The sequence below is a fragment of the Denticeps clupeoides genome, chromosome 12 (genome assembly GCF_900700375.1).
Source record: "Denticeps clupeoides chromosome 12, fDenClu1.1, whole genome shotgun sequence".
NCBI lineage: Eukaryota > Metazoa > Chordata > Actinopteri > Clupeiformes > Denticipitidae > Denticeps > Denticeps clupeoides.
This window is the reverse complement of record NC_041718.1, coordinates 16,809,233-16,832,812: the sequence shown is the minus strand read 5'-3', so window position 1 is coordinate 16,832,812 and position 23,580 is coordinate 16,809,233. Positions and strand designations below refer to the sequence as shown.

At 43.2% G+C, this 23,580-nt stretch overlaps 1 protein-coding gene across 3 annotated transcripts; it reads right to left on the bottom strand.

The window, feature by feature from the left end:
- Positions 1 to 1,939: 1,939 nt before the first annotated feature.
- On the bottom strand, positions 1,940 to 23,492 carry elmo2 (engulfment and cell motility 2). 3 transcript variants are annotated; one of them, XM_028998052.1, is made up of 22 exons: positions 23,164 to 23,492; positions 21,621 to 21,725; positions 17,139 to 17,241; positions 16,827 to 16,867; positions 14,852 to 14,924; positions 14,607 to 14,657; positions 12,096 to 12,265; positions 10,453 to 10,552; positions 8,551 to 8,702; positions 8,154 to 8,232; positions 6,589 to 6,639; positions 6,109 to 6,231; positions 5,915 to 6,034; positions 5,717 to 5,821; positions 5,312 to 5,420; positions 5,075 to 5,211; positions 4,722 to 4,885; positions 4,447 to 4,559; positions 3,645 to 3,752; positions 3,443 to 3,525; positions 3,261 to 3,338; positions 1,940 to 3,112 (listed from the first exon to the last, which is right to left on the bottom strand). In XM_028998052.1, exons 3-22 carry the CDS (start codon positions 17,214 to 17,216, stop codon positions 2,912 to 2,914), a joined length of 2,136 nt encoding a protein of 711 aa, XP_028853885.1. In that variant the 5' UTR covers positions 17,217 to 17,241; positions 21,621 to 21,725; positions 23,164 to 23,492; the 3' UTR covers positions 1,940 to 2,911. The 3 variants fall into 3 exon arrangements, with proteins under 3 accessions (XP_028853885.1, XP_028853886.1, XP_028853887.1); XM_028998053.1 differs by having other exon boundaries at positions 8,557 to 8,702; XM_028998054.1 differs by lacking the exons at positions 8,154 to 8,232; positions 8,551 to 8,702; positions 10,453 to 10,552; ... (5 more) ...; positions 21,621 to 21,725; positions 23,164 to 23,492 and adding an exon at positions 7,127 to 7,752.
- Between the last annotated feature and the right edge of the window lie 88 nt (positions 23,493 to 23,580).

Sequence of the window (23,580 nt, the reverse complement as noted above, 5' to 3'; positions counted from 1 at the left end):
GTATTTCAAGGCACAGGTAGAGTATATAATATTGTATTAATATATATATATTGTATATATATTGTATGTGTGTGTGTGTGTGTGTGTGTGTGTGTATATATATATATATAATTGTATATATAACACATCAATAAATTAGCTGAGATTACAGCATTGAATTCAGCAACAGAGTGCAACCTTTCCAGTATTCCAGCTAATAACAAGATTCCACTGGAATCTGTAACAACAAAGTCATTGGAAGGAAATTCACTATTTCCTTCCAGACCAGGTACTTTAGACCACGCAGGGCTGATTCATATGAGGTAAATATGAGGTAAGGTGCCTTATTTCTCATGAACACTCATGTGCCTTAGCTCTCTAAACAACGCCCCTGAAATACAGACACACATTCATCGCGTCTTTGATAAAATTGTCCATGCAGCTTAAGAAAGTCACGTAATTTAGATTTTTATTCAAATTGTTATTCTGATGATGTAATATGAACTTGGCTGCATTATATTCCTCTTAATTCAGATTAAATCCAGTATAGACAGGAATGTTGTTCTCAGCAATTCTTCTAATTTATCACAGTGGATGTTAAAGTTGCCGACAATGTCCAAGGGTCTATAAATAATAATTGTGAGACTACATAGGTTATGTTGTATAGAGAATCTCAGAAGAATTAAATCCATATCCGTGTTTATCATTATAAATTACTGCGATGCAACCTCCTCTTCCAGTTAAGCGAGGTTGGTGTAGATAGCTGAATCCAGGAGGGCTGGACTTGTTTAAAGTTTCAGTCAGGTGCGGTACATCAAACCAGATCTAATATTTAATAACCTTATTTTTATGTCCGAGGTATATCTGGTGGTACGTTCAGTAGGAATGATAGTAACAGGTAATAAGTTGCTGAAACAGACACCCAGCCCTGGAAACGGACACGGTGTCATCATATTTCTGCGTTTTATTATTAATCTTCCTGTTTCTTGTAGGGGTTCTTATTTTATAAGAGCAAGGAGCAGAACATTACGTTGTCAATATCGTATAAGGTGGGTGGCAGCTCTACGCAAATGGCAGGCCGTTGGTTTAGCCAGCCTGTCAACTGCCTGGTCTCAGCTCTGGTGAGTTTTTTTAATCTAAGACTAAGAGACAGATTTTTAGACAACTGAGTGGCGCCCGACCAGTTGGGGTGGATGCCATCTCGCCCAAAAAGACCAGGCTTCCCCCGAAATGTTGGCCAGTTATTAATAAAACCCACTTTATTATTTGGACACCACTCTGACAACCAGCAATTTATATCGATGAGCCTGATACAGGTGGAAGTGGGGAACAGGGGTGAGATAATGTTGGGAATATCTTAATGGCAGCTTGGGCAAAGGGCCCAGAATGCAGAACAAAGCACATGGGGGTCAGGGGAGGCGAGAGACGCATGAGGAGGTAATGATGACTGTGCCGAAAGAGGGATGGAGAGACATCCGCAGAGTGGTTCTGATGCTGGCATTTCCCCCCCCCAGACCATCATTAGCAAGCGAAGCCACACTTCAAGGTTAAGGATTGTTTTTAGGTGGCTGTACTTAAAGGAATGTTTTTTTTAGTTCCCTTTTAGCCTCAACTAACACAAGGCCATAACTGCTGCAGTCAGCATGATTACTGCTAGGTATTGACTCATGCATGTGAAAGCGGCTAACGGGACCCACTGAGTATTTCCCATTAATTTTACTGATAACAGAGCAATTCCCTTTGGGGCTGCAATGTATTTATAAAATGCGCCAGTAGAAGCTTCCCTACATGGTGGGTGCTTTCAGATTTGTACTATGTCCACTGTGTATTCCCCGTCACTCTATGCTCTATAAATAAAAACAGTATTCTTTATTATAATGAATGTTGTTGTTGTGTGTATTTGTAAAATTGTGTCTCGGTTGCATCATTCAAAGCAGCCTGAAGGAAATTAAAGACTTCAAGCAGTTAAACTTTGCATTTTATTCACACAAACTCAATACAAGTATTTCAATAAGGCAGCACAATATACACAGACTATGATTTATATATGAATACCATATTAAAATGCTTTAAATGTTGTTATTTTCCTCACTAACAACATGTCAAGTCACTACCAATACATGGTTAAAGCAAGTTTAGTCATGTAAAACTGTACCAAGACGTTTTAAGATGTTGTTCTGCAATGAAAACAGCATCAGCAGTGACACCCATCCAGCACTGACCCGGCAGACCTTTTCTGCAGACCTTATCATATGCTGTAAATGTATTCTAATCCATGAGGTGTACGTAAATATAATATGGCAGCATGGGGGGTGACATCATTGACCTGCTTCCTAATGGACTGCCTTGAAGATTCAGAGTAGCAAACCCTTGAATTTTGTTTTTGGCCAGTAACAGCAGATATTCTTTCTCTGGTGGACTCCCGGGCATCCTTCAAGTGATTTCTGAATTTCAATCCCATGTTTTCATAGTGAATCTCTCCGTAAACCACTGATCTCAGGTCAGCTATACAAAAATATACTTCTATTCCCCATAATAAACATCAAAACTGGTTAGTAGAGTGTAAGCAGACATTTTTTCCCATGCGAGTACCCAGTCCCTGCAGAATAGACTCAGATGAGGTCTGTAGAAAAATTCCTTGTTTTAAAACTGCAGGGCTTGAGAGTAAAACAAGGGTTTTAGTAATGGTAGTAATGTAAGGCAATTTTCAAACAACATGAAATGCCACCATAAGCGTAGGTCTTTGTAGTGTTTGTCAAACTTTCTAATGGTTCATAAGCTGCTCTACATAAAGTTTTTTCAGGACATCTTTATTTCAAAATAGCATTTCCATAGTGAGTATCTATAAAGGAATGGGGTTCACATCTCACATATCGGTCCATTCTGACACACACACACACACACACACACACACACACACACACAAACACACTCAGCCATAGTTGTAGGTGAAGTTGTATGTGCTCGGCTCTTTGGGCACCGGGGGCGGAGCTTCTGGGATGGTAATATTCTCCAGATCAAGGAGGCGGAGCTTCATCTCCATGCTAATGAGGGTGTCCAGGTCACTGCGTGTGAGGTCACTTCCCATCTCCCTCCCCAACAGGGCACACAGACCATCTGTCCAAATACAGTACTGTCCCACCACATAAACACACACACACAAATACAAACACAGATTTAAACAAGAAAACATGAAGCATTCAACTACAACTTCATGAGCCCTGTCACAAATTCTAATCATGACATAAAATGTCAGCTAGGCACCACAATAAATAACTGACCTCATATTTATTGGGCGCCACAAAATTGAGAGCCTCATCTGGGTCGTACAGGATTGAAAATGCCAACTCCAGCACCTCCTGCAAACCAAGAGTAACAAATCACCAATCAGGCATGGCATACACCATTAACAAGACCTCCATCCGAACAGTGAGGTCTGGTAGTCCGGGTCATATGGGCGAACCTTGTTCTGCTTCAGCGCGCTCTTCTCCTTCATGTGAGGACAGTCCTTCCCCGTCACCACAGATTTAATATCAGACACTGGGACTGAAATTAAAAGCATCCGTGTTACCATTTTCTAGCCTAAATTAAAAACATTCATTTAAAACAGAATGTGGACTAATGTGGACTAATATCTCAGTTTGGTGAAAGGTCAGGGCACTCACTCTTGTCGGTAAGCATTTCGAATGGCACCTCCCCCTGAGGGGACTCATCCAGGTCTCCGTAGTGAAGGACCTTATGGTTCAGGGACAGACGGCAGAACCAAAACTTCTCTGAGGAGGATTAGGAATAAAGACAACCATTAAGACATCATAACCAAGTGCAGAGGTTCTTATAGGCTCTTTCATTCTAACACCGTGCCTCCTTGTGAAACATTGGTTGTTATTTGAAATTTGATGGTTATTGTGATCTGGTAACAATAAAATAAAACGTATTTAATTTTTTGTTGCTCAAAATATAAGTCACCCCCACAAGCACTGTTGGTTGTACTCAGTTGGTTCAATTAGACCAACGCCTCTTGGGGTGAGTAAACAGTTGTTTGCAAAAGGTAGTGTGGGCATGTGTTGACTTTATGTTGATAAATGAGTTGTGTTGTGCCGCTTAGTTATGGTGACAAGATCTCCTCTTTTTCCTGAACATGTCCGGCCAGGTTTTTTTTATCTGCACAAATGTGCAGTCTGCACATGTGCAAAGAAAAGTATTTTATCTTCACATAAATAACATTTCACAAGCAGCAGCCTAGTTCTTTTATTCATAGCATAAAAGTCAAAACAGTATAAGAAAACAGTTGCATGTCAAAAAGAATTTGCGTCTCCCAGTGCTTTCTCTTTTGTGGAAACTGGGCCCAAATGGCTCTTTCAGTGTTAAAGGTTGCCGACCCCTGTTGGAGACCATCTAGGCACAGAATATGATCTACATTATGTAATCTGTATGGTTGCAATGCAGAGGACCGAACCGCATCCAAACCTTGTCTCCGCCGGTTGCCGAGTTTCCGGAAGCAGCTCCCCTCGCACAGCCGATTCAGCCGCTGCTGTTTTATCAGTTCCAAGATCTCCGGCTGGATTCGCTCTCGGAGCTCACTACACACAGACACACAGCGCTAAGTCTTTCATAAGCAGTAAAGGTCAACAGAAGGGAAACAGGGCGCCAGCGATTACGGGCTGGAAGTGGCGGACTGGAGGGTGCGTAAACAGAGCACAAGTGTGTGATTTACAGGCGGCGGAGGCGGGCTCAGGGCTCACATGATTGGTGGAGACTGGAAGTCGTCTTGGCTCATCCTCTCCGACTGCCGGAGGCGCAGGATCTCCGAGTAGCTGAGGGAGCGCAGTTTGCTCTTCAGCTGGTCCAGAGACGATGGCTTCATCGCCAGAGCCCTGGTGATCTGCTCCCGTACCACCTGCATCACCTACACACAGAAACACCAATTTTACATAATTATTTATTAAAATACATTCAAAATATCAATAAAAAATTATTGAAAATGTACTCCAGCTCCATGCAAAAGTTAATAAGGTTAAGGTTTGCATTTAGACTGAAGCGAGGTGGAAGATATGTTTCTAAATGTGATTTACTGGGCAGTAACACACACGCTGACCTTATTAAAGTCCTCGGCCGTGGCTCTCATCTCCTTCCAGGTCTTGTTGAGGAGCTGGATGCAGACGCAGAAGAACTCCTCCCAGGCACGGTCGTGGGTGAAGAACATGGGGTGGTAGTCATTGCATCCTTCATTTGCTGGATGGCACAGACAGAATCGAGATTAGCATGCAACAGTCTCCCATGTTATGACCTTTTGTGTCACAAAGTGAACATCTGAAAAAAAAAAGATGCTTACGTAGCTCCCCGACTTGTAAGATCTCACACAGCATGCGCGTGAGTTCAATTGCACAGCGTCCGAACGGACATTCATGCTTGTCCTCCCGACTGCTGTTCTCTAGAACAATCTGGGGGGAAAGGTAGAACAACTTTTAACCCCGGTCGCTTCTGAGCATGAGCCAAAGTATGTGTAATTGTGGCCCAAACCATGTTTTTAATATGTTTAAGAAAATGCTAAGCCATCACTGGTACTGGGTGTTTCATGTGAAAGTTAAAAATGAGAAACAAACATCCAGTGCATGTATGTGCATCTGACAGAAATTGCCAAGCACTGGTAGGATACAAGGTGACGTGAAGATGTGATTTACACTGGACTGAATGGAATGCACTGTAAGGGAAATTCTAGAACCAGTAGTAGTCTGACCCTGACGTAGGTGTCCTGATGCAGCTTGGCCAGGTACAGCATGTTGTCCAGGGCGAGCATGCCCGGCGGGGTCTGTGTGAAGTCCACTGCAGGGTTCACATGGTTCTGCAGACAGAAAGCCAAGCGGTCATACAGAAGTCCCCGAAACTGTGTTGCAGTGGAATGCTCCGGACAATAGGTGGCGCCGGTGGCACTCACAGTGAAGCCCAGCATCTTGTAGTCCTTGGTGTACATGGCCTTTCTTTTTTCTGCATTGCTGGGGTCATTGTCTCCGTCAAAGGCGATCCTTCGCAGCTCAAATATAACGTCCCTCTGGGCCTTTGGAGCAAAAGGTAAAATAGTGAAATATTTTTTTGGTAGAAAATAATAGCTGCTGTGAGCTGCTACTGTACCTGATCACTAGGATCCATTTTGGTCATCATGCGCTCCTCCAGAAGGTTAAAGGTCAGGACCTGCAGCACATATAACTGATGGGCCATCTCTGCCTTGATTGGCCGATTCCCTCTTATGACGTGCTACAGGACATTCAAAAATTACATTATAGATGGAAGGTACATATTTCACATATAAACTCATTTCCTGCATGTGAGAATGGTCAACTTTTTGGCAACCCAACACATTTGTATTATTTGATAAATTATATGCTCTTTTTCAATTAAAGTTCTAATAATAAGTATGGCATAACTGTTGATAAATGCTGGGGAAAAAATTCAACTTTTTGACAAAAAGCTGCAAGCGATTTTACAAAAGGTGCAATTCTCTGGCAGCTAAATCAATGACATACTTCTTTTTTAGGCTCAAGCCCCAGCTACTCCTCATTCCCCATCGCTATACAGGTACATAGGGACAGTGCCTGCAGCTGCAGCACTCACATTAAGGATGATGGATCTCAGGTGCTTCTGTGCCAGGGTGCCGGCCATCTCCTGCAGAGAGAAGACACAACCAATCAGGGAACAGAAAGCTCACCCCACAGGAGGTTGTTCAAGCCAGGCCAAGTAGCTCCAAATCTTTCTTGCACCGTTGATGGAGGACGTGATGTTGATAGAGTGATTTGTTTAAGTAGCAAAGAAACTAAGAGTTAATAAAGTAAACATAGGGAGAAAATGTGTAAGAGTTTGGATGCAGAATCTCTGCACAGTCCCATCACTGTAGTGTCACATAAAGATGCATGACATATCAAATGAAAAACTTGGATCAAATGGATGGGCTGAAGATGAACAGCACCTATGGGAGATTTTTGGAATGCCATCTGCCCATCTAGATCAAAATATCAACTGCATTAAAGTATCGCTCGGAAGAATGGTGTCAATCCCTTCAGCAGATTTTCCATTACATTTTTTCAAGGATGGAACTACAGACACACTGTTTATTTGGCCTTTGACCTTTGCTTTTTCATGCATTGTTACTCACAGAAGGTTAGCACAATCCTCCTGGGTGGTGAGGATGGGTGCAGAGATGCAGGGTGAGACAGCAATGGAAACAGAGATTGGTCATGTTTACACGGCCTACGAGACGGAGGAACACAGAACAGGGACCGGCATGCACAGATGTCCAACAGCACAGAGCACAAACTAGTGTTATAACACAGGTTACTGAGCAGTGGAAGAGAAAGAGACAAGCATAAGACATGGTCAGGAATGAGATGGTTTCTATTAGTCAGACCGCAAAGTAAGTCACACAAGTAAAATGTCTTCTAATTCAAATAATCCCCATTATCTTTAGAAAACTCAATCAGGAGGTATGCCGTGATAATTACGATCAATTGTTAAGAGTTATATTGATAATGCTGTGTAGAGACAGAACAGACTATTGAATTATTTATTTATTTATCAATTAATTAATAATTTGCAAAGATAGAGTCTGGAGAAAAGCTGGTAAAAATAAAACTACAAAAATAATAAAACAATGAAAGAGAGCCTATAGACTTCCGACACACAAAAGAACTACTCTACAACTCTACAACTGCCAAGCCCGTTCCCATGGCAACTACCCATGGCAACTCGCCTGCTGCATTTGGACCCTTCAGGAAAACACGGCACAAACTGCTCGATGGTTATGACTGGGTAAGTACGATATTCTGGGCTAGGCCATAAGCAACAGATCATGCTAGTGCTTGTATAAAATGTGTGTATGTGTATGGAGGGACCGTCTGTCCTCCCTATTAGAAGTAGGAGAAAGGAACTGAGGTCTTATTATCTCCCATAATAAAAAAAGCTCCCTCATGGGTCTCTCTGACTGCTAGACTGCCAGGCTGAAACCCAGTGGGAGGAGCCACAGGAGATTCTGCTGGCATACACGCTTTTCACAACAAACTCCACATGGGAGGTAGAGTATTACATGGCAGCTATGGTTAGCTGACACACACACGCAAACAAATTCACAGGTAGCGATACGTTTTGCGTCACAGAGGGAGCTGTGGGTGTGAGAAGGGACCCACCTGTCGCCTGTCCTCAGGAGCTTTAAGGAACAAGGCATTAATGAGTGCAATGGCGTATGTCTGGATCTCCTGGTTGGACCTGCAGTATCAGCCCCAGAGAACACTGTTAGAATGCATTAGCCTGTTAATGCAGAGAAAACCCTACAAGCAACCCTAGCACTGTTCTTTCGCAGGTGGGCATAAGCAGCTGCTATAATATATATTACAGAAACATTGTTCATTTTAGCAAATGTGAGCTTTGTAATAAATCTGTCTTAATTTAGTTCACATAAAAAAAAAAAATTACATGGCCCAGACCTGCGAGCCACTTCATGTCTGCATGCTTGCGTGTAAGTAAGCCTCAGCCTACTGCCTCCTCTGTGTGTGTGTGCGTGCATGTGTGTGTGTCTGTGCTCACACTTGCAGGTGCCCGATGAGCTGTCCCACGGTGATCTCCTGGGCGACGCGGTGATACAGACTGTGGCTGTTCAGCACCATGCTCTCCAGGATGGCCAGGGAACGCTGCAGGATGGACACGTCCACCATGGGCTGGTTCACGTAGCCGGCAATCTGCACACCAACACACATGATAATTATCCTTATCGTCAAGCATTTCATTATTGTCAAGCATTTCATAGAATTCTTAAGCCAATTCATCACTCAAAAATGAAGACTTCCATTGTTACAATAATGTCAACATCTGTTCCAAAATGAGAACAGCTGAACCCTCAATTGTACGGTTAATAATAATCATAAGAATAATAAGAATAATACATTTTATTTAAGAGCATGTTTCTAAAAAAAGTTGGTAAACAATAAACTAAAATAAAAACTGTAAACAATATTTGACAACAATTAAAATCTATCTTTAAATTGAATAGGCCAGTTTGAACAAGTCTGATTTGAGCTGTGACACTATATTCCTAATGACTGGGGGAGTGAGTTAAAGAAACGAGGAGCAGAGCGACTGAAAGCTCTGTTCCCCATGGTGATAAGACGGACAGAAGGAACAATAAGCAGAGGAAGATCTGAGAAGAGTGGGAAGCGGTGGCAATATGAAGCAGGTCACACCGATAATGAGGGCCAAGGTCATGGATGCACTTGAACATGAGAATTAGAAGTTCAGAAGGCAAACAATGTTGTAGAACTGGAGTAATGTGTTCTCTTGAGAGAGCACAAGTTATGATGTGAGTTGCAGAATTCTGATGAAGTTGGAGTTTATGGAAGGACTTATTGAGGAGACCAAAAAGAAGAAAGTTGCAATAACGATAAGAGAGGTAAAAAGGCCAAAGACAAGGATGACCATCATTCTTTAAATCATTTCTATGATTTAAAGAATATGGAAAAGGAAAACAGATAACAGGGTTTTTCTGCGGCGTCTTTGGTTTGTTAGAATTAGACTATTCTATCAGACTATATTAGACCCAGACCTGCATCTCTTTCAACAGTTTCTATGGTTACAGAGATTGTTTTGCTACCTTAGGGAATGTGCATTAGTTCAGAATGATGATTAACGCTAACTATAACTATTTTGCAGTGTTTAATTTTAATACAAACATGCAAGGTCAATCAAAAAGTCACCACACATAGAAACCACACATGGAAAAATACAGCCTGGGCGTTATTTGGTATACACATTATACAGCTATATTACTATACCGCATGCCTTTTCTTTAATCAGATTCAATTAAATAAAAATCTCTGTAGTAAAAGACTGCTGCTTACCGCTTCATACTTCATAATCTAGGGGTCACAGTATGTTATGTAGCTGGGTATTGGCGTGTGCTTAATGATATAGTGACAACACACGTTTCACAATGAAAAAATGTCACACAGAGTGTAATAACCATACATTCTGATACTGATATACAGAGCAGAGCCCTAATGAACAAACTCGTGGGCTCAAATGACCATGGCAGTGGCACTGAGACAGAAGACAGCTGAGACAACTGCCATCCAAAATCACAGGTTGCTAAGTAACTGGCATCCCACTCACTTCTGACAGGCAATGGGAGGTCAGAGGTCAAACAATTAAAGGACCAAAAAAAGAAATAAAATGTAAAAAGCAAAATGTGTGAAGTGTGAGGCAGTCAGTCTCCAAATCCCCAAACAATCTATAGTGTGTTGGTTTTCCCAGTAGACATCTGAAGTTCATACATTTTGTGCACATCACATTCACCCAGAATGGCTGCTCAGGACATAATTTTTTTGCAAAAACATCCTCTGGGAAGAAATTATTTTTACATCCAATGATTCCAAAAACTAACCTGACACATGGCAACATTTCTGGTTTCTAATAAAAAAGTGAGGATGACAGTACCTGTTTGATGAAGGACAAGGAGATGAGGTCCCAGGACACGATGCCATGGTCCATCAGCTCCAGAAAGGCTGTGAGGGTGAAAGCCAGCATCTCTCCAAAACTGCAGAGAGAAAAAGCTAAATCTGTATTTTCACTGTGATTTTTAACCATCGCTGCACAGAAGTCATTAAAAGACTGGAGGAAATGGACACGGGATAATCAGCGCTGCTTCATGTCAGAACACTTGGCCTCTCTGGTAGCCACCTGCGCTGGTTTCACAGCGGGGTTAAAAACGGCCGAGGGCAAAAAGCAATTAGAATGCTGCCTCTGGCACAATGTCTGGTCTGGCCTCAGGTAGCCTGGCTCATTAGAAAATATCATATTACTACATTTTTTTAACTATTGCACTGATCTGGAGGACACAAAGTACTCACCCTTCCATCTTCTTAACCAAATTGGGCTCCAGAATAGCTGAAGCCTGTCCTATCAAGGAATCAGGCCAGTGCAGAGAGCACAGAAACACACACAGTTTAATTCCGCTTCCCACTGAATTGATCAATTTTATAATCTCCCAGACCAACTGAGATATCATGATTAATTAAATAATTTGCTGAATGATAAGAATCATTATCATATCTATGCCATGAGATACATAATGCATTTTTTCTGACGCATCAACTGTACATAAAAATGCATGTTTATCTGTTGATAAACTTTAAGAAGCGATGAAGAGCATGATGGCTGACAGACAAAGAGCCACATGGCGACTGTGCAAACTCAGCACAGCTGAGCTGGGGACGGGAAAACAACAGGCTGCAGAGAGCTGGCCTTTCAGGAGAGCGAGAGAGCAAAAGCCAATGTTGACAAAGACTTGCACGAAATCTCAGATGCAGGTTGCCAGACGGATATTATGGATTATGTGGACCAAGACTGTGCTTTTTTTGCTATACGCATCTCCAACCAGATCACGGTGGCTGGTTTACTTGCTGTATTGTCTTCAGTGCAACTCAAAACAGAAGCCAGAAAACTGGGGCAGCATCTCAATAAAACAGGCAAAATAAAAATGAAGGTGTGGAGCCTGCCCAGATTCCGAAGTTTCTCTCCCAGTTCATGATTCCTTTATTACCTACTTTACTTTTTTATGACCATGTGACACTTCAAATGTTAGACTAAAGAGTTTCTTACATAAGAGAATCCACATCTCTGAAAAACAACTTGCTTATTAGCTGATTAAATTCAGATTTTACGGATTATCTTAATAAGATCATCTAATGCATAATTTGGTGAATTGGGTACAGGCTTCCAGTATTTTAAAGAGCAACATTGAAAGCAGTTTCTGATTATTGTTCTACATGAAAAGAGTTATTAATATTCAACTGTTATACCAGTATCACCCCAGCTTATTTTTTTAAAACAAATTCATGGTTTTAAGGCAGATACTGACAATTTCTGCATCATTTATGAAGCTCAGATCCAATATTGAGAAAGTCCTAAATCTCAATAAAGTTGCAGTCTGAGTACTTGCTGAAAATACAGGTGGCAAAATGCTGCGAAATTTCTTCAATGGTCTTTATTGCATAATGAAAACAAGATTGGAAAACTCCACATATTGCTGCCGCGAGGGGCCGAACGAAACCTCTGACCAGTCATCGGCCCAAACTCACTGCGTGCCGCTCTCCACCAGCCGTCCCAGAGTCCCGATGCCCTCCATGTTGATGAATTCGCCAGCGAAGGTGGGGTCCGCTGACAGCTTGGCCAGCTCTTTCAATGCCTCCAGACGGGCGTCGATGCCGTGGGACTGGATCCTCTCCAGCAGCTGCCTTGCCGCCCGGCCCTCGGGAGCACGGAGGGAAGAGACAGCAGGTTAAGCTCCAGGAGTTTTATACAAAATGTGTCAAACAAATGTAAGATAAACAATAAAGAATTAACATAAAAATGTCAGTGGGGTGTCTGGGATGTCCACAGTGAGTTTTTGGAAGAGCCACTGATTAAACCCTTCAAATGCAGGCCAATCACAGCAAAAACTTGAATACCTACAAGTCTTTTTATTGTAAGACTGGAAACCTTTGCTCCCCATATAAATGGCCTGTAATCATGTTGAAGCATGAATAATGGGCTTTAATAACAACCTATTTCAGTATATTTGGCATCAGTTAATGCATTTTAAAAGGTAGCAGTCAGCCACAAAGATTAAACCTCTGCATGTTCAAACCACTAATCTTGTAATGTAACTATAATCCAGCATTGCCCACATATTTACATCATGTCGACAGGACTTTGACACGCAATGCTGGAAAAGAGCAAGTAGGTGAATGTCTACGACAGAACAGAGGCACAAGTCGACAAGTGATGTTTCTTTTTCCTGTCTCTGTGTGTCTTTTTTTTGCAAATGTCTTAGTCCACAATGGAAACGGGTCAGACATCTTAATAAGCAGCTAAAGGTGTAGCAGTGGGAGCGAATTCTCCCAGCGGCATGCGCAGCTGAACCCCAAAACTGTCACCCCAAGTTGATCAAGGCAGGCAGGGGTCTTATTATTCACCGCGGTGACATGCACAGGGACGAAGAAGCGGCAGCCGATGATGTAGTAAGGTGGTATAAACACTTCTCTTGTTTCCTCCATCTGCCACAGGGACCTTGCCAGTGTATTTTTAATTTTTTTTTGCCTCACTGCACCAAAGTGGACTAAATCAAAGGAAACCACAACCAGAGATGCTGGCGATTTAGTAAAGTATTTTAATGCGTTTCAGGAAGCATGACTGTCTTTTGGGAGGACTTTTGGGAATTACAGTACAGAGGATGTATAATGCAAAGTTGACGGCTGGATTTTACACTGTCAACTTGTCCAATTGACTTAGATAAGGGTTGCCAACATTCCTTGAAGCCCCCCTTGCCTTTTCCAAGATAAGCCAGACCCCCAAACCCAACTTCTACCTGTATTCACACTTAATAAGAATAATTAATGATTAATTACAGACTTTTATTTGCAGAAAATAAAAGCTAATTCAGAGGTAAATATGAAGTGAAAATGATTCTTAAGTGAAGTGATTGTCACTTGCGATACACGGTGCACACAGTGAAATTTGTCCTCTGCATTTAACCCATCACCCTGAGTGAGCAGTGGGCAGCCATGACAGGTGCCCGGACAGCAGTGTGTGGGGACGGTGCTCTGCTCAGTGTCACCTCAGTGGCACCTTGGTGGATCGGGATTCGAACCGGCAACCTTCTGATTACGGGGCAGCTTCCTTAACCTCTAGGCCACCATATTAATCATTGTGATTAATTGAAGTGATTAATTGATTAATTGATTAATCAAATGATTAATTGTCGCATGTGACAACACCCAGTGCATACAGTGAAATGTGGTCTCTGCATTTAACCCATCACCTGAGGGAGCAGTGGGCAGGAATGACGAGTGCCCAGGGGATGGGACCTTGCACAGGGCAACTTTTTGATTACGGGTCCGCTTCCTTACTTATACCTTAATGAAAAACCTTAATGAGCTTAAATGTGGACCAACAAATATGTCCTGATTTGGATTCTACAAAAATTGGGTATGTTATTGGGATTCCAATAACTTCTCCAAACTTGGTGGCCTAGTGGGTAAAGAAGCAGACCCACAAGGTTGCCGGTTTGAAATCGAACCACCAAGCAAGGTACCATCCCCACACACTGCTCCCCGGGCGCCTGTCATGGCTGCCCACTGCTCAACAAGGGTGATGGTTAAAGACAGAGGACATGTTTTGTTGTGTGTACTGGGTACTGTGATTGCTCTGTATCATAATGACAACCACTTCATTTTCAACCCACTATGACCTCTTGCGCCCCCAGTGTTTGGGAACCACTGCCCTAGTCTACCAATTCCAGATCTTAAGACATTCCATTAAGCATCTTGGTGGAAAAAAAAAAATAATACACTACCCTGCTGTACCAAATATTCATATCCTATAAGACAAAGTGAAGTGTTATGGTGTAATAATAACAGCCATTATAACCACACAGAGTGCTGCACAGAGGTTTTGTGTCGCCAACTAAGCTAACAACCTTTGGCAAGACCATTTTATTACACCGCTGTAAATTTAGCATAATCCGCAGTTACAGGGAACAGACTGCAGGGCACACACACCCACATACACAGAGAATCATATTCATATGGCAGTGAGAGGCGGTGGCTTACAGGTGAGATGGCCAGGCGGAGTATGGTGCCATTTTTGATCTCACCGCGTGTCTACAAAAAAATTATAATAATTAAAGGACAACAAGAAACAATTAGCTTCACTTGTTATTTGTCTGTGTTTAATTCTGTAGCGTCACTTTTACTTTTCACAAATGTAGGGCAAATTTTTTTTATGATCACATGATCAGATGATATGTGAATACCATAGTGTTTTCGGGGTCACGCGCAGGTGTGCACCACCTCACCTGCTCAGTGATGTAAAGCTGTGGCCCGTCAGCATAGCGCAGAGCAAACTGCTCCGACCCAGACAAAGACCATCTGCCACAAAGAAACAAGAGAGAGACAACACACACAGTCCATCATGCTCAACAAGCAGGCTTTAATTTAGATAGGAGCACTCGGCTGACCTCTGCTCCTATACGGCCGACACCGCGGGCCCACAGTCCTGCAGACCTGATCTACAGAGATCCGCAGAGAGCGGGGTAACTTCCATCACTTTTACACATGCTGATTAGAACACTGACACGTAGCAGGTGCTTTTTAATGGCTCTTTAATGTATTACACCTTCCAACCATATTTATACAGGCTATAAATAATATTTATTCTCATTATTCAACATAGCATCTACATAAAGAGCTATGCTAAAAGCTAAAGGAGTATCAAATCAGAACGTTGAGTACAAGAAATGTTCCAGTAGTACACGTTCCTAAAAACATCTGTATAACCTGTCAATGTCCAGACTTAATAGAAAAAATCAGAAAAATGTGTCCCAGTCCCAGGTTCAAATCCCACTTACTACCATTGTGTCCCTGAGCAAGACACTTAACCCTAAGTTGCTCCAGGGGGGGACTGTCCCTCTAACTACTGATTGTAAGTCGCTCTGGATAAGGGCGTCTGGTAAATGCTGTAAATGTAAAATGTACACTTCAACCCCACATGAGGTGGCTATTCACAGTGTAAAGATGGCCATGTAAAGATTCCATTTTAATGCATCAATTATCATCTATATGCTACGCTATGGTGGGGTGGTGACCTAGTGTGTTAGACACTCACCTATGAACCTCAGGTTCAAACCCCACTTACTAATAATGTGTCCCTGAGCAAGACACTTAACCCGGAGTGTCTCTGTAACTATTGATTTTAAGTCGCTCTGGATATAGGTGCTGTAAATGTTAATCCTATGCTCATTTTTTTTTGGTAGGACTTAATTTTTCAAGAATGGGTGATATATGTTCCCGTTCAGCTGGGCTCCAACACCTCACAGAAAGTGGCCAAATGACGTTCTGACATTTAACACATTTCCTGCTCTTCTTTTTCCTACAAATATACATCCGTATGGATGCATGTTAATGACACAGATGGGAGACTGACAGGGATGTAGACCTTCTGTGGGCGTTTGTGTTAAAAAGCAGAGGCAAGGAGAACAGGGGCAGAATGGAGAAACCGATCCTGAGAAAAAGGGAGCCTTAAAGCCACATAAAGCACAGACCGGGAGGGACAATGAACAACGCGCTTACTCGGAAAGTGAACGAAAGAAAAAGAAACAGGGAGAGAAAGGCATTATGGGAAAAAAGCTGGACTGGCAGAGGGAAGGTAATTAGACTGATTATATAAGCAGCAAAGTATTCCAGTGCTGTGTCTGGCTACCATCTGTGGACCATTAACGCTCCTTTATTAGTGTAGGAACAAGGCAGGAATATTGCTTTTTTTTAAAGCTGCCTCACCAGGGAATAATTTTGAAAAAACAAAGTTATAGAAGGGACCTTTCCCCAGCGTTATAACCCAGTCTCTTTTTAATTAGACAACCAGTGCAACGTCAGTCTGCCCAGAGTTTCATTTTGAGGTCCTCCGTCTAAAAAAACCTTCTGGGTGGTTCAGAGCTCCCCATGACAAACGTGGGGAGATGATGCCTATGAACCTTTTTTTCCAGACGTTTATTTCCATCTAACACCCTTGAAAATATTCCCTGAATTTAGTTATGTGGTCTCTTTTAACAGAGTAAAATGTGTGTTGGTGTGTGTGTGTGTTATTTCTAATCGTCCTCCTGTCGGGAACAGGCAGTACATTTGGTGTTTTACATAAGCCCGAGCCGTATGACACTAATAATCAGACGTCTGTAACTGTCATGAAATGAAATGATCATTAAAAGGCAGACCTAGTGAGTGGGTGAGCAGGCGGAGGCGGATATAGACAGACAGACACACAGACAGACGGCTTACCCATCACACACTTCACGTATGATCGAGGAAAGAGGCTTTTTCTGCAACAGGAAAAAACACACAAAACAAAATGTATTTCATTTTAAAAGCTCACATTTAATAGTTAATTGCACGTGTCCTGTAATAGATTCAGTATACAGCTTGCTGCCAAAAGAGCACAAAGTACAAAAAAATGCCAATGTGTTGTCATTTTATTATGTAGTGACAATAATAGAGAAGAAAACCAAAAAACATAGAGTTTTTGGGGTTGGACGGGGTGTTAACTACTGGATCCCTGAGAACTTAAGGAATCGAACACACTCCGACACAAACCTGGTCGATTTCAATGAGCTGGGCGTTGGCGCCCGGCCACTCGATAGCAACCTTGACGATGTCCGACGGGGGCGGCATGTCTTCTCCTCCCGCTCACAGACCTCTGCAGAGAGGAGAACAGCGGCGAATAAAATCCTGCCAGGCTCCCATCCAACAGACCCCTCTCAGTGCCCAAACTCCCTCTGCTACTGAAGACAAACAGGATTAGCCCTTAATATAAAAGCGATTTGGAGAAACCCGCGGGCCAGCGGGTAGTTATTGCGCTGCACAGCTGTGATGTCGGTGCCTTTTCTGCATTTAAATGTGTCCGTCACCCAACTAGCAGCACAGCTGGGTGATGAAATGAGATGATATTGACACCAGGTTTCAAGAAGGTCAATTTAAGACCTTTTTAAGACCATTATGAATGAAATTCCAGACAAACTTCACGTCCTCACTTGCCAAGGCCTAGTGCTCTGAAAAAGCGTACTCTTAACCGGAAGGTTGAGGGTTCAAATCCCAAACCATCAAGGTGCCATCCCAACACACTGCACTTGTGCTCTGTCCACAAACACTCCCCACTAGCTAGTTTCTGGTCTTGCTGTGCTGTGTTTCATGAGAGAGCCCTGACTGCGAGTTGTCTGGCCTCGTCCCGCGTTCCTTTGTTCATGTTCGTTGTTTGAATAAACCACATGCACTTCTTCCTTCGTCTGCCTTTATGGACAATTTCTGATGCTGCATGCACCTTTACACCAAGCATCCACAACGTCAGCGACTTCACGTTCATTGTTATGAACCAATTTTAGCACCACATTCAGCTTAGTGTAGGACAATATCAGTTCATATCTGTAATCAGTTTCACTTTTTGTAGTTTTGTTACTGTATCTGAACTACACAAAACAAATATACAGAGTGAGACCAGAAAAGTTTGTGCCACCAAAACAATTCATGGTATTATGCCCCATTATACGATTAATGAGTGGCAACACAGACACAGTGCGTTAAACCCCCGTGACAACTGATTATACAACACGATCCATGTATCTAAAAAGTGATTTTTTTGCTGTTTCCAGGAAAGCATTAGCATCCATTCCGCTTTAGTTAACTCTAAATATAGGGCGGCTTTCCACCGCATGTCGATGCAATGCTTTTAAAAGGCAATGGGCGACAGGAAAAAAAACACAAATTAAAAGAAAAAACCAAAGGAGCTTTAAAGAGGTCACATGGACGTGAATACGCATCCATTTAATTACACCTCAGGGAGAGAACCCTAACCCTAACCCTATCACACTAATCCCATCCGGCCAGAATTAATCAAACAAGGAGGTTTTGGGCGTGGCGTTCAGAAAAAAAAACAACATGGACATCGAACAGGTGTGTGGATGCACCAGTCATGCGGAGGTCTTTATTCTCCCGCCCGAAGGCGAGGCGTGCAAAACCCATTCACAGATTAAAGCGAAAAGGGTCAGCGCGCCTCCAGTATCTGACCTCCATGCAGAGATTCTCTCTCTCTCTCTCTCTCTTCGTCCTTCACACACTTTGCACGGCTCAGCGTTGATCTCGTTCCTGGCGAATCTCCGAGAGGGAAAGCCGCCCACTCGGGAACCCGGCGCACTTGTACGTGGGCTACAGATAGGACCGTGCGGCGCCAGATGTGGCACAGATACAGACCGTAACCACATCGTAAGACATAACCCTGTACATCATAAACTCGGCATTCATAAAAGCCTACCAATGCCACATTAAAGCAGCGTGTGCCGGTGGTCAGAATTGTACTGGTTGACGGCGGACTGTATATAATGGGGCCGACGTTTGGATGCATTTCCCCACGACCAGCAGCAGTGAAGACGGGGCAAAAGTCGGTTTGTTTTGGGAAACGTCTGCAGAGGACGGCCTTTTGCCAAATGCACAATGCCTGGACGGGACCCAAAGGCATCAGAGGATGAGAGAAGTCCCACATTTGCACCCAACTCCTGGGGGACCATTCTGGCTGGAGCAGCAGCTCTACTAAAAGCCTCTTGCTGTGTTTTTGGGAGGTCCTAAACCTGCTAATAACTTTAAAAAGCACAGAATAACCACCAGAATAGCTATGACATCCTAATGTGAGTTAAACATTTGACCGTACAGCCGTTTATTTAAATATTTGAAGTATATGGTCTATTACCAATCAGGAAATACAAGGATAGGGAACCAAGCCTGTGTTCTGATTAAATATTAAATTCCATTAATTTGTTTATATGTCAAATATTGTTGTAATGATGTCACCAACATATTATGGTCACTCTTTCCAAAAAGAAGACGTTTTTCTTAGAACGTTTGAAAGAATGACATTTCTCATTTATGCACAGATTCAATACACTATAAATGCGGACCAACCAGGAGTTCTCACACAGTGAAAACAGAAGAGGTGTAGCCTGGGTAGAGAATACAGGAGGTACGGCATGAAGATTCAGCCAACCAACAAACTGGATAATCGAAACTAAATCTTTACACTGACATTTCTGCTCATAGATAGAAGTTGTAGAATCATATTTTTCATTGAAGGTTTCCCACATCTTCGTTAAGATGGACTACTGGAAATTGCACAGACTTTGAACCAGGGAGTTGGCAGGTTAAGGTTGATTAAGCTGATTCAGACATGTATGCTCATTCATAGAGCCATTTCAGGTTATGGCCAGATCAGTTTAGGGTGGTGTTGTCAGAAAGTGTCCTTCACTCTCATCAAACCTCAAATAGTTGCTCCAAATGGTTTCAGATTTTCCTCCTGCGACAAACTGCAGCATTTCTCCAAACTAGCTTCCTCACAGCCACTCACCCAGACGGGTGGAATCTGAAGAGGCTATTGATGTCGGGACAATCTCTGCTACTCAGGGCTCCTAGACCATGGATAATTATCGAGCTTTTCAGATTTGCATTTTTTTTTTTTTTTTTTTGCTGAAAATAGCCTCCGATGAAGGTATGCCCACAGAAAGAAGAACGCGACCCCTATAGGTACAGACTCCATTCTAACTTGGGCATTACGACGAAAGGGAGTAAACAGGCAGACAGATCGGACCTACAGCCTCTGGTGCTGACGCACAGTTGGCGAGCATGGAGCTGTCACAACTGGACTAGAAGGCAGCGACTCTGGTACAAAGAACGCCATTGTCTGGACACACAACTGCGCAGTTTATTACGAGAGCAGAGTAACTTGAAACAGGGGGACTTGGTGACAGTTTCAGAGGGCCTCAAGGCAGAATGCAACCGTTGTGCTCATGTTATGTGCTTTATTTGTATTGATTAAGGCAACATAAAAAAAACTCTGACTCACATAATTCATCTAAATGAAATACAAAGCTGCAGAAATGTTGTACCTAGGAGAATGCAATGCTTTATATATATATGTCAAAATATTAGATATATGTTATATATGCATATATCCCCGCAATAGAAGAAGCGATAAAACCATGAAGCAGCGTTTTAACTCCGGCTCAGGCTCTGCGTGCGTCTCTGCACAGCAAATGGCCAATTATAAATGTCGTCATGCTGACTGCTTGGCCTTTTCACACTATGAGCACTTTTCAGTGCAGCAAACATTAAAAGGCAGGGGAACACGAGCTCACAAAAAAAAAAGGTGGGTCCCTTGTTGCTACACGATCTATTTTACGCGGAAACTGCGCTTTGCTCAATATTTAACAAACGCATTCCTGCAGTATATAGTGTGCAAGGCTTCTGCAAGGGTTCTGAGCACGCTTGTTCCACTGGTAAAGAGATAATTATGCTCAACAGCTTAATGAATTCTTGCACCTCTTGCCTTATTATTATAATGCAATGCTAATCTCCCGCAGTATTTGCAACAGGATGTATAAAGAGCAGTAAAAAGAAACTGCCTTTATTCTCAACTGGGTATTTATTACCCAGCGAAGGTTAATTTGATCGGCGTGGATTGGTATGTTTATAATGGTGCCAGAAAAAAGGGCTTTCTACTGGAAAGTCCCTTTAAGACCACAATGGTGGGAAATTCAGGGAGAGCAAAGAAGAAAAAAGAAAAGCCTCTATAGTCAATTCAGAGCTCGTGAACCTCGGCAATAAAGGAGGGAATTGAAAACAGATGCCCAGTTAGTCTGGGAGGGTGCCGCCATTTAGCAGGCGGCACCTCTCTCCCTGAACGGCAAGGTCCGAGGCCTACAGCTCCACCACGGACCCAATTCAGATGCCAGCGGGCTCGCCTTTTATCCCCGCTTCGCCCAATCAGAGGCTATTAATTGCGCCAAAGGCCACGGCGTGACTCCGGCATCAGTTCCGAAGGATCCATGACTCCTTCAAAACATCTTCTTCTTTCCCCACTACAAGCTGCAAAGCTCTCTAAAGGGAGCATAGCGATGACAGTAATCTCTTTTCCAACCAATCACATCACTGGATGCCTACAACAATGGCAAGCATCTGACACACCAGTAACATAACAACCACTGAACATTTCGTTTTATTGGATTCAATTTCCAGAAACAAGAAAAAAAGACTCACCTGCAGTCGAAGTGGGGGGTGGCACCACACCCCCAAAATAAGGGCTCTTCACCCCAGTCGAAATCTCTTTGCTCCCTGTCTCCTCAGACCATAGCATCCACCCACCTGCAGAAGCACCACAGTCCCCTGAAACAATGCACTTTGTAATTTGAACGCAGCGGTGTGTTGGAATTCGATTCGACAACCGTATATCGAATTTGCAATCGACAGTGTATCGAAGATGTATCCATGTATCAACAACATTGCTTGTCTTACCAGTAGGACTACAGTACTGGGTTTCTGCCATGCAGCAATCTGCAAGCACTCACATGATTACACATGTCATGATGTGTATTATGGATGACTGCAAAACATTAAGCATCGCTGAACTGAAACCAGCATAATAATTCATATGTATCAGCTTGGTATTTGTGATCATGCAGCAGACGAACAACTTGTCAAAATATCAGGAAACCTCTTTTACATAATCAGTATGCTAGTATCTATTATCAGTGTTATCATGCTTATCGATGCTTATATGCATGTTAGGAACTGTTTATAGCAGAAAAACAAAGGGAACGCAGCAGTGAATTCAGTCTTTTTCTCAGCTTTATGAATGAAATGCTGTGATTTATGATTTACGTCCTGCAATGTCTGAAGCACAGAAGAATTTACAGCATTGCACCGTCATGGCCAACACTATTCCGTCGCCCAGTTCCATTCGTCAGTTTCTTTTTAATGAGCTTTAATACATTTCATTTTCTTTATAATGACTTTTCATACACAGTCTTTGCAACAGTACATTGCAAAGCTTGTGACGATGAAAATGAAGGGAAAAAAGGCAACCTGTCCACGAATTGAGCATTTGTGCGAGGGTGTGTGTGCATCTCACATCAAAGTTGCTGTTGCTGTGGAATCCGGTTACTGGGCAACCACTGGCCTATCTGTATCTAAGATGCTACGCGGCATCAGATGCATTAATCTGGTGCTGGCTGCGAGCGAGAGGCGCGTCAGGACCATATTGAGCCCATCGTTCAGCCAAGCACAGAACATCTGGTGAAAGCCCATCGTGGTGCAGCGGCGCTGCCGTGTCGGCCTGTCACCATCACGGCCCATCCTAGGCCACGCAGTGACTCATGAGCCGGGACCGGGAGCCTGGCGACCATTAAATCACTGTGCTGAGTGCTGGATCTCCATCTTCTGCTTAGAGAAGGGGAAATAAGATGCTGAGGAGCAGCTTGGGACCTGTGAAACGCACTTGAATGCCTATATATGGAGTGTCAAAATTGCCATGGCAGGCTGGGTGAATCAAGCATCCAGGTATATGACAAGGGAGGACTTTTAATATTAGGAGGTTCTGCGCTGTTTGAGGCAAACGACCTTGCGATGAGTGGCAAGAACCAGCACCTTTATAAAGTAAAAAGGGTCACCAAAGGAAAAGTGCTCATCATCATCATCATCATCATATTCTGTGTGAATCTGCACAATGCACGGACATAATGAACAGTCAGCCTTTGTAACCCTGGTGTATATATTAAAAAAAACAGAGTAATGAAGCTCTTACCACTTCAGAAGACGTCGCCGGCGAGATTCTGTTGTCGTTGCTGCGTGATTTCTAACTAGCGCCGCGACGCGAAGGCACGAAAAAAAAAAAAAAAACAAAACCGTCCAGTCAACAGTCAGTCGCGAAGCGAGGCCAATGTCACCGAGCGGCGGCGGCGGCGACGAAGGGGAGGAGAGGAGGTGCCGCACGGTTCCGGTCCTGTTGCACGGAGGCTGCTGGAACCACCGCTCTGCAACGAACCCGGTTCGGCTCTTACCCCATGGCTCGCGGCAGAACCAGCGCCACTGTGGGGCTTTCGCTCTCGCCGCTGCGCTGGGCGGGTTTTTTTTTCGCAAAGGGCGGCGAGGCGTCCGCGGGCCCCGCCTTGTGGGCGGAGCCCCAGGCGATCCTGCTCTGCCATTGGCTGGCCGAAGTTTG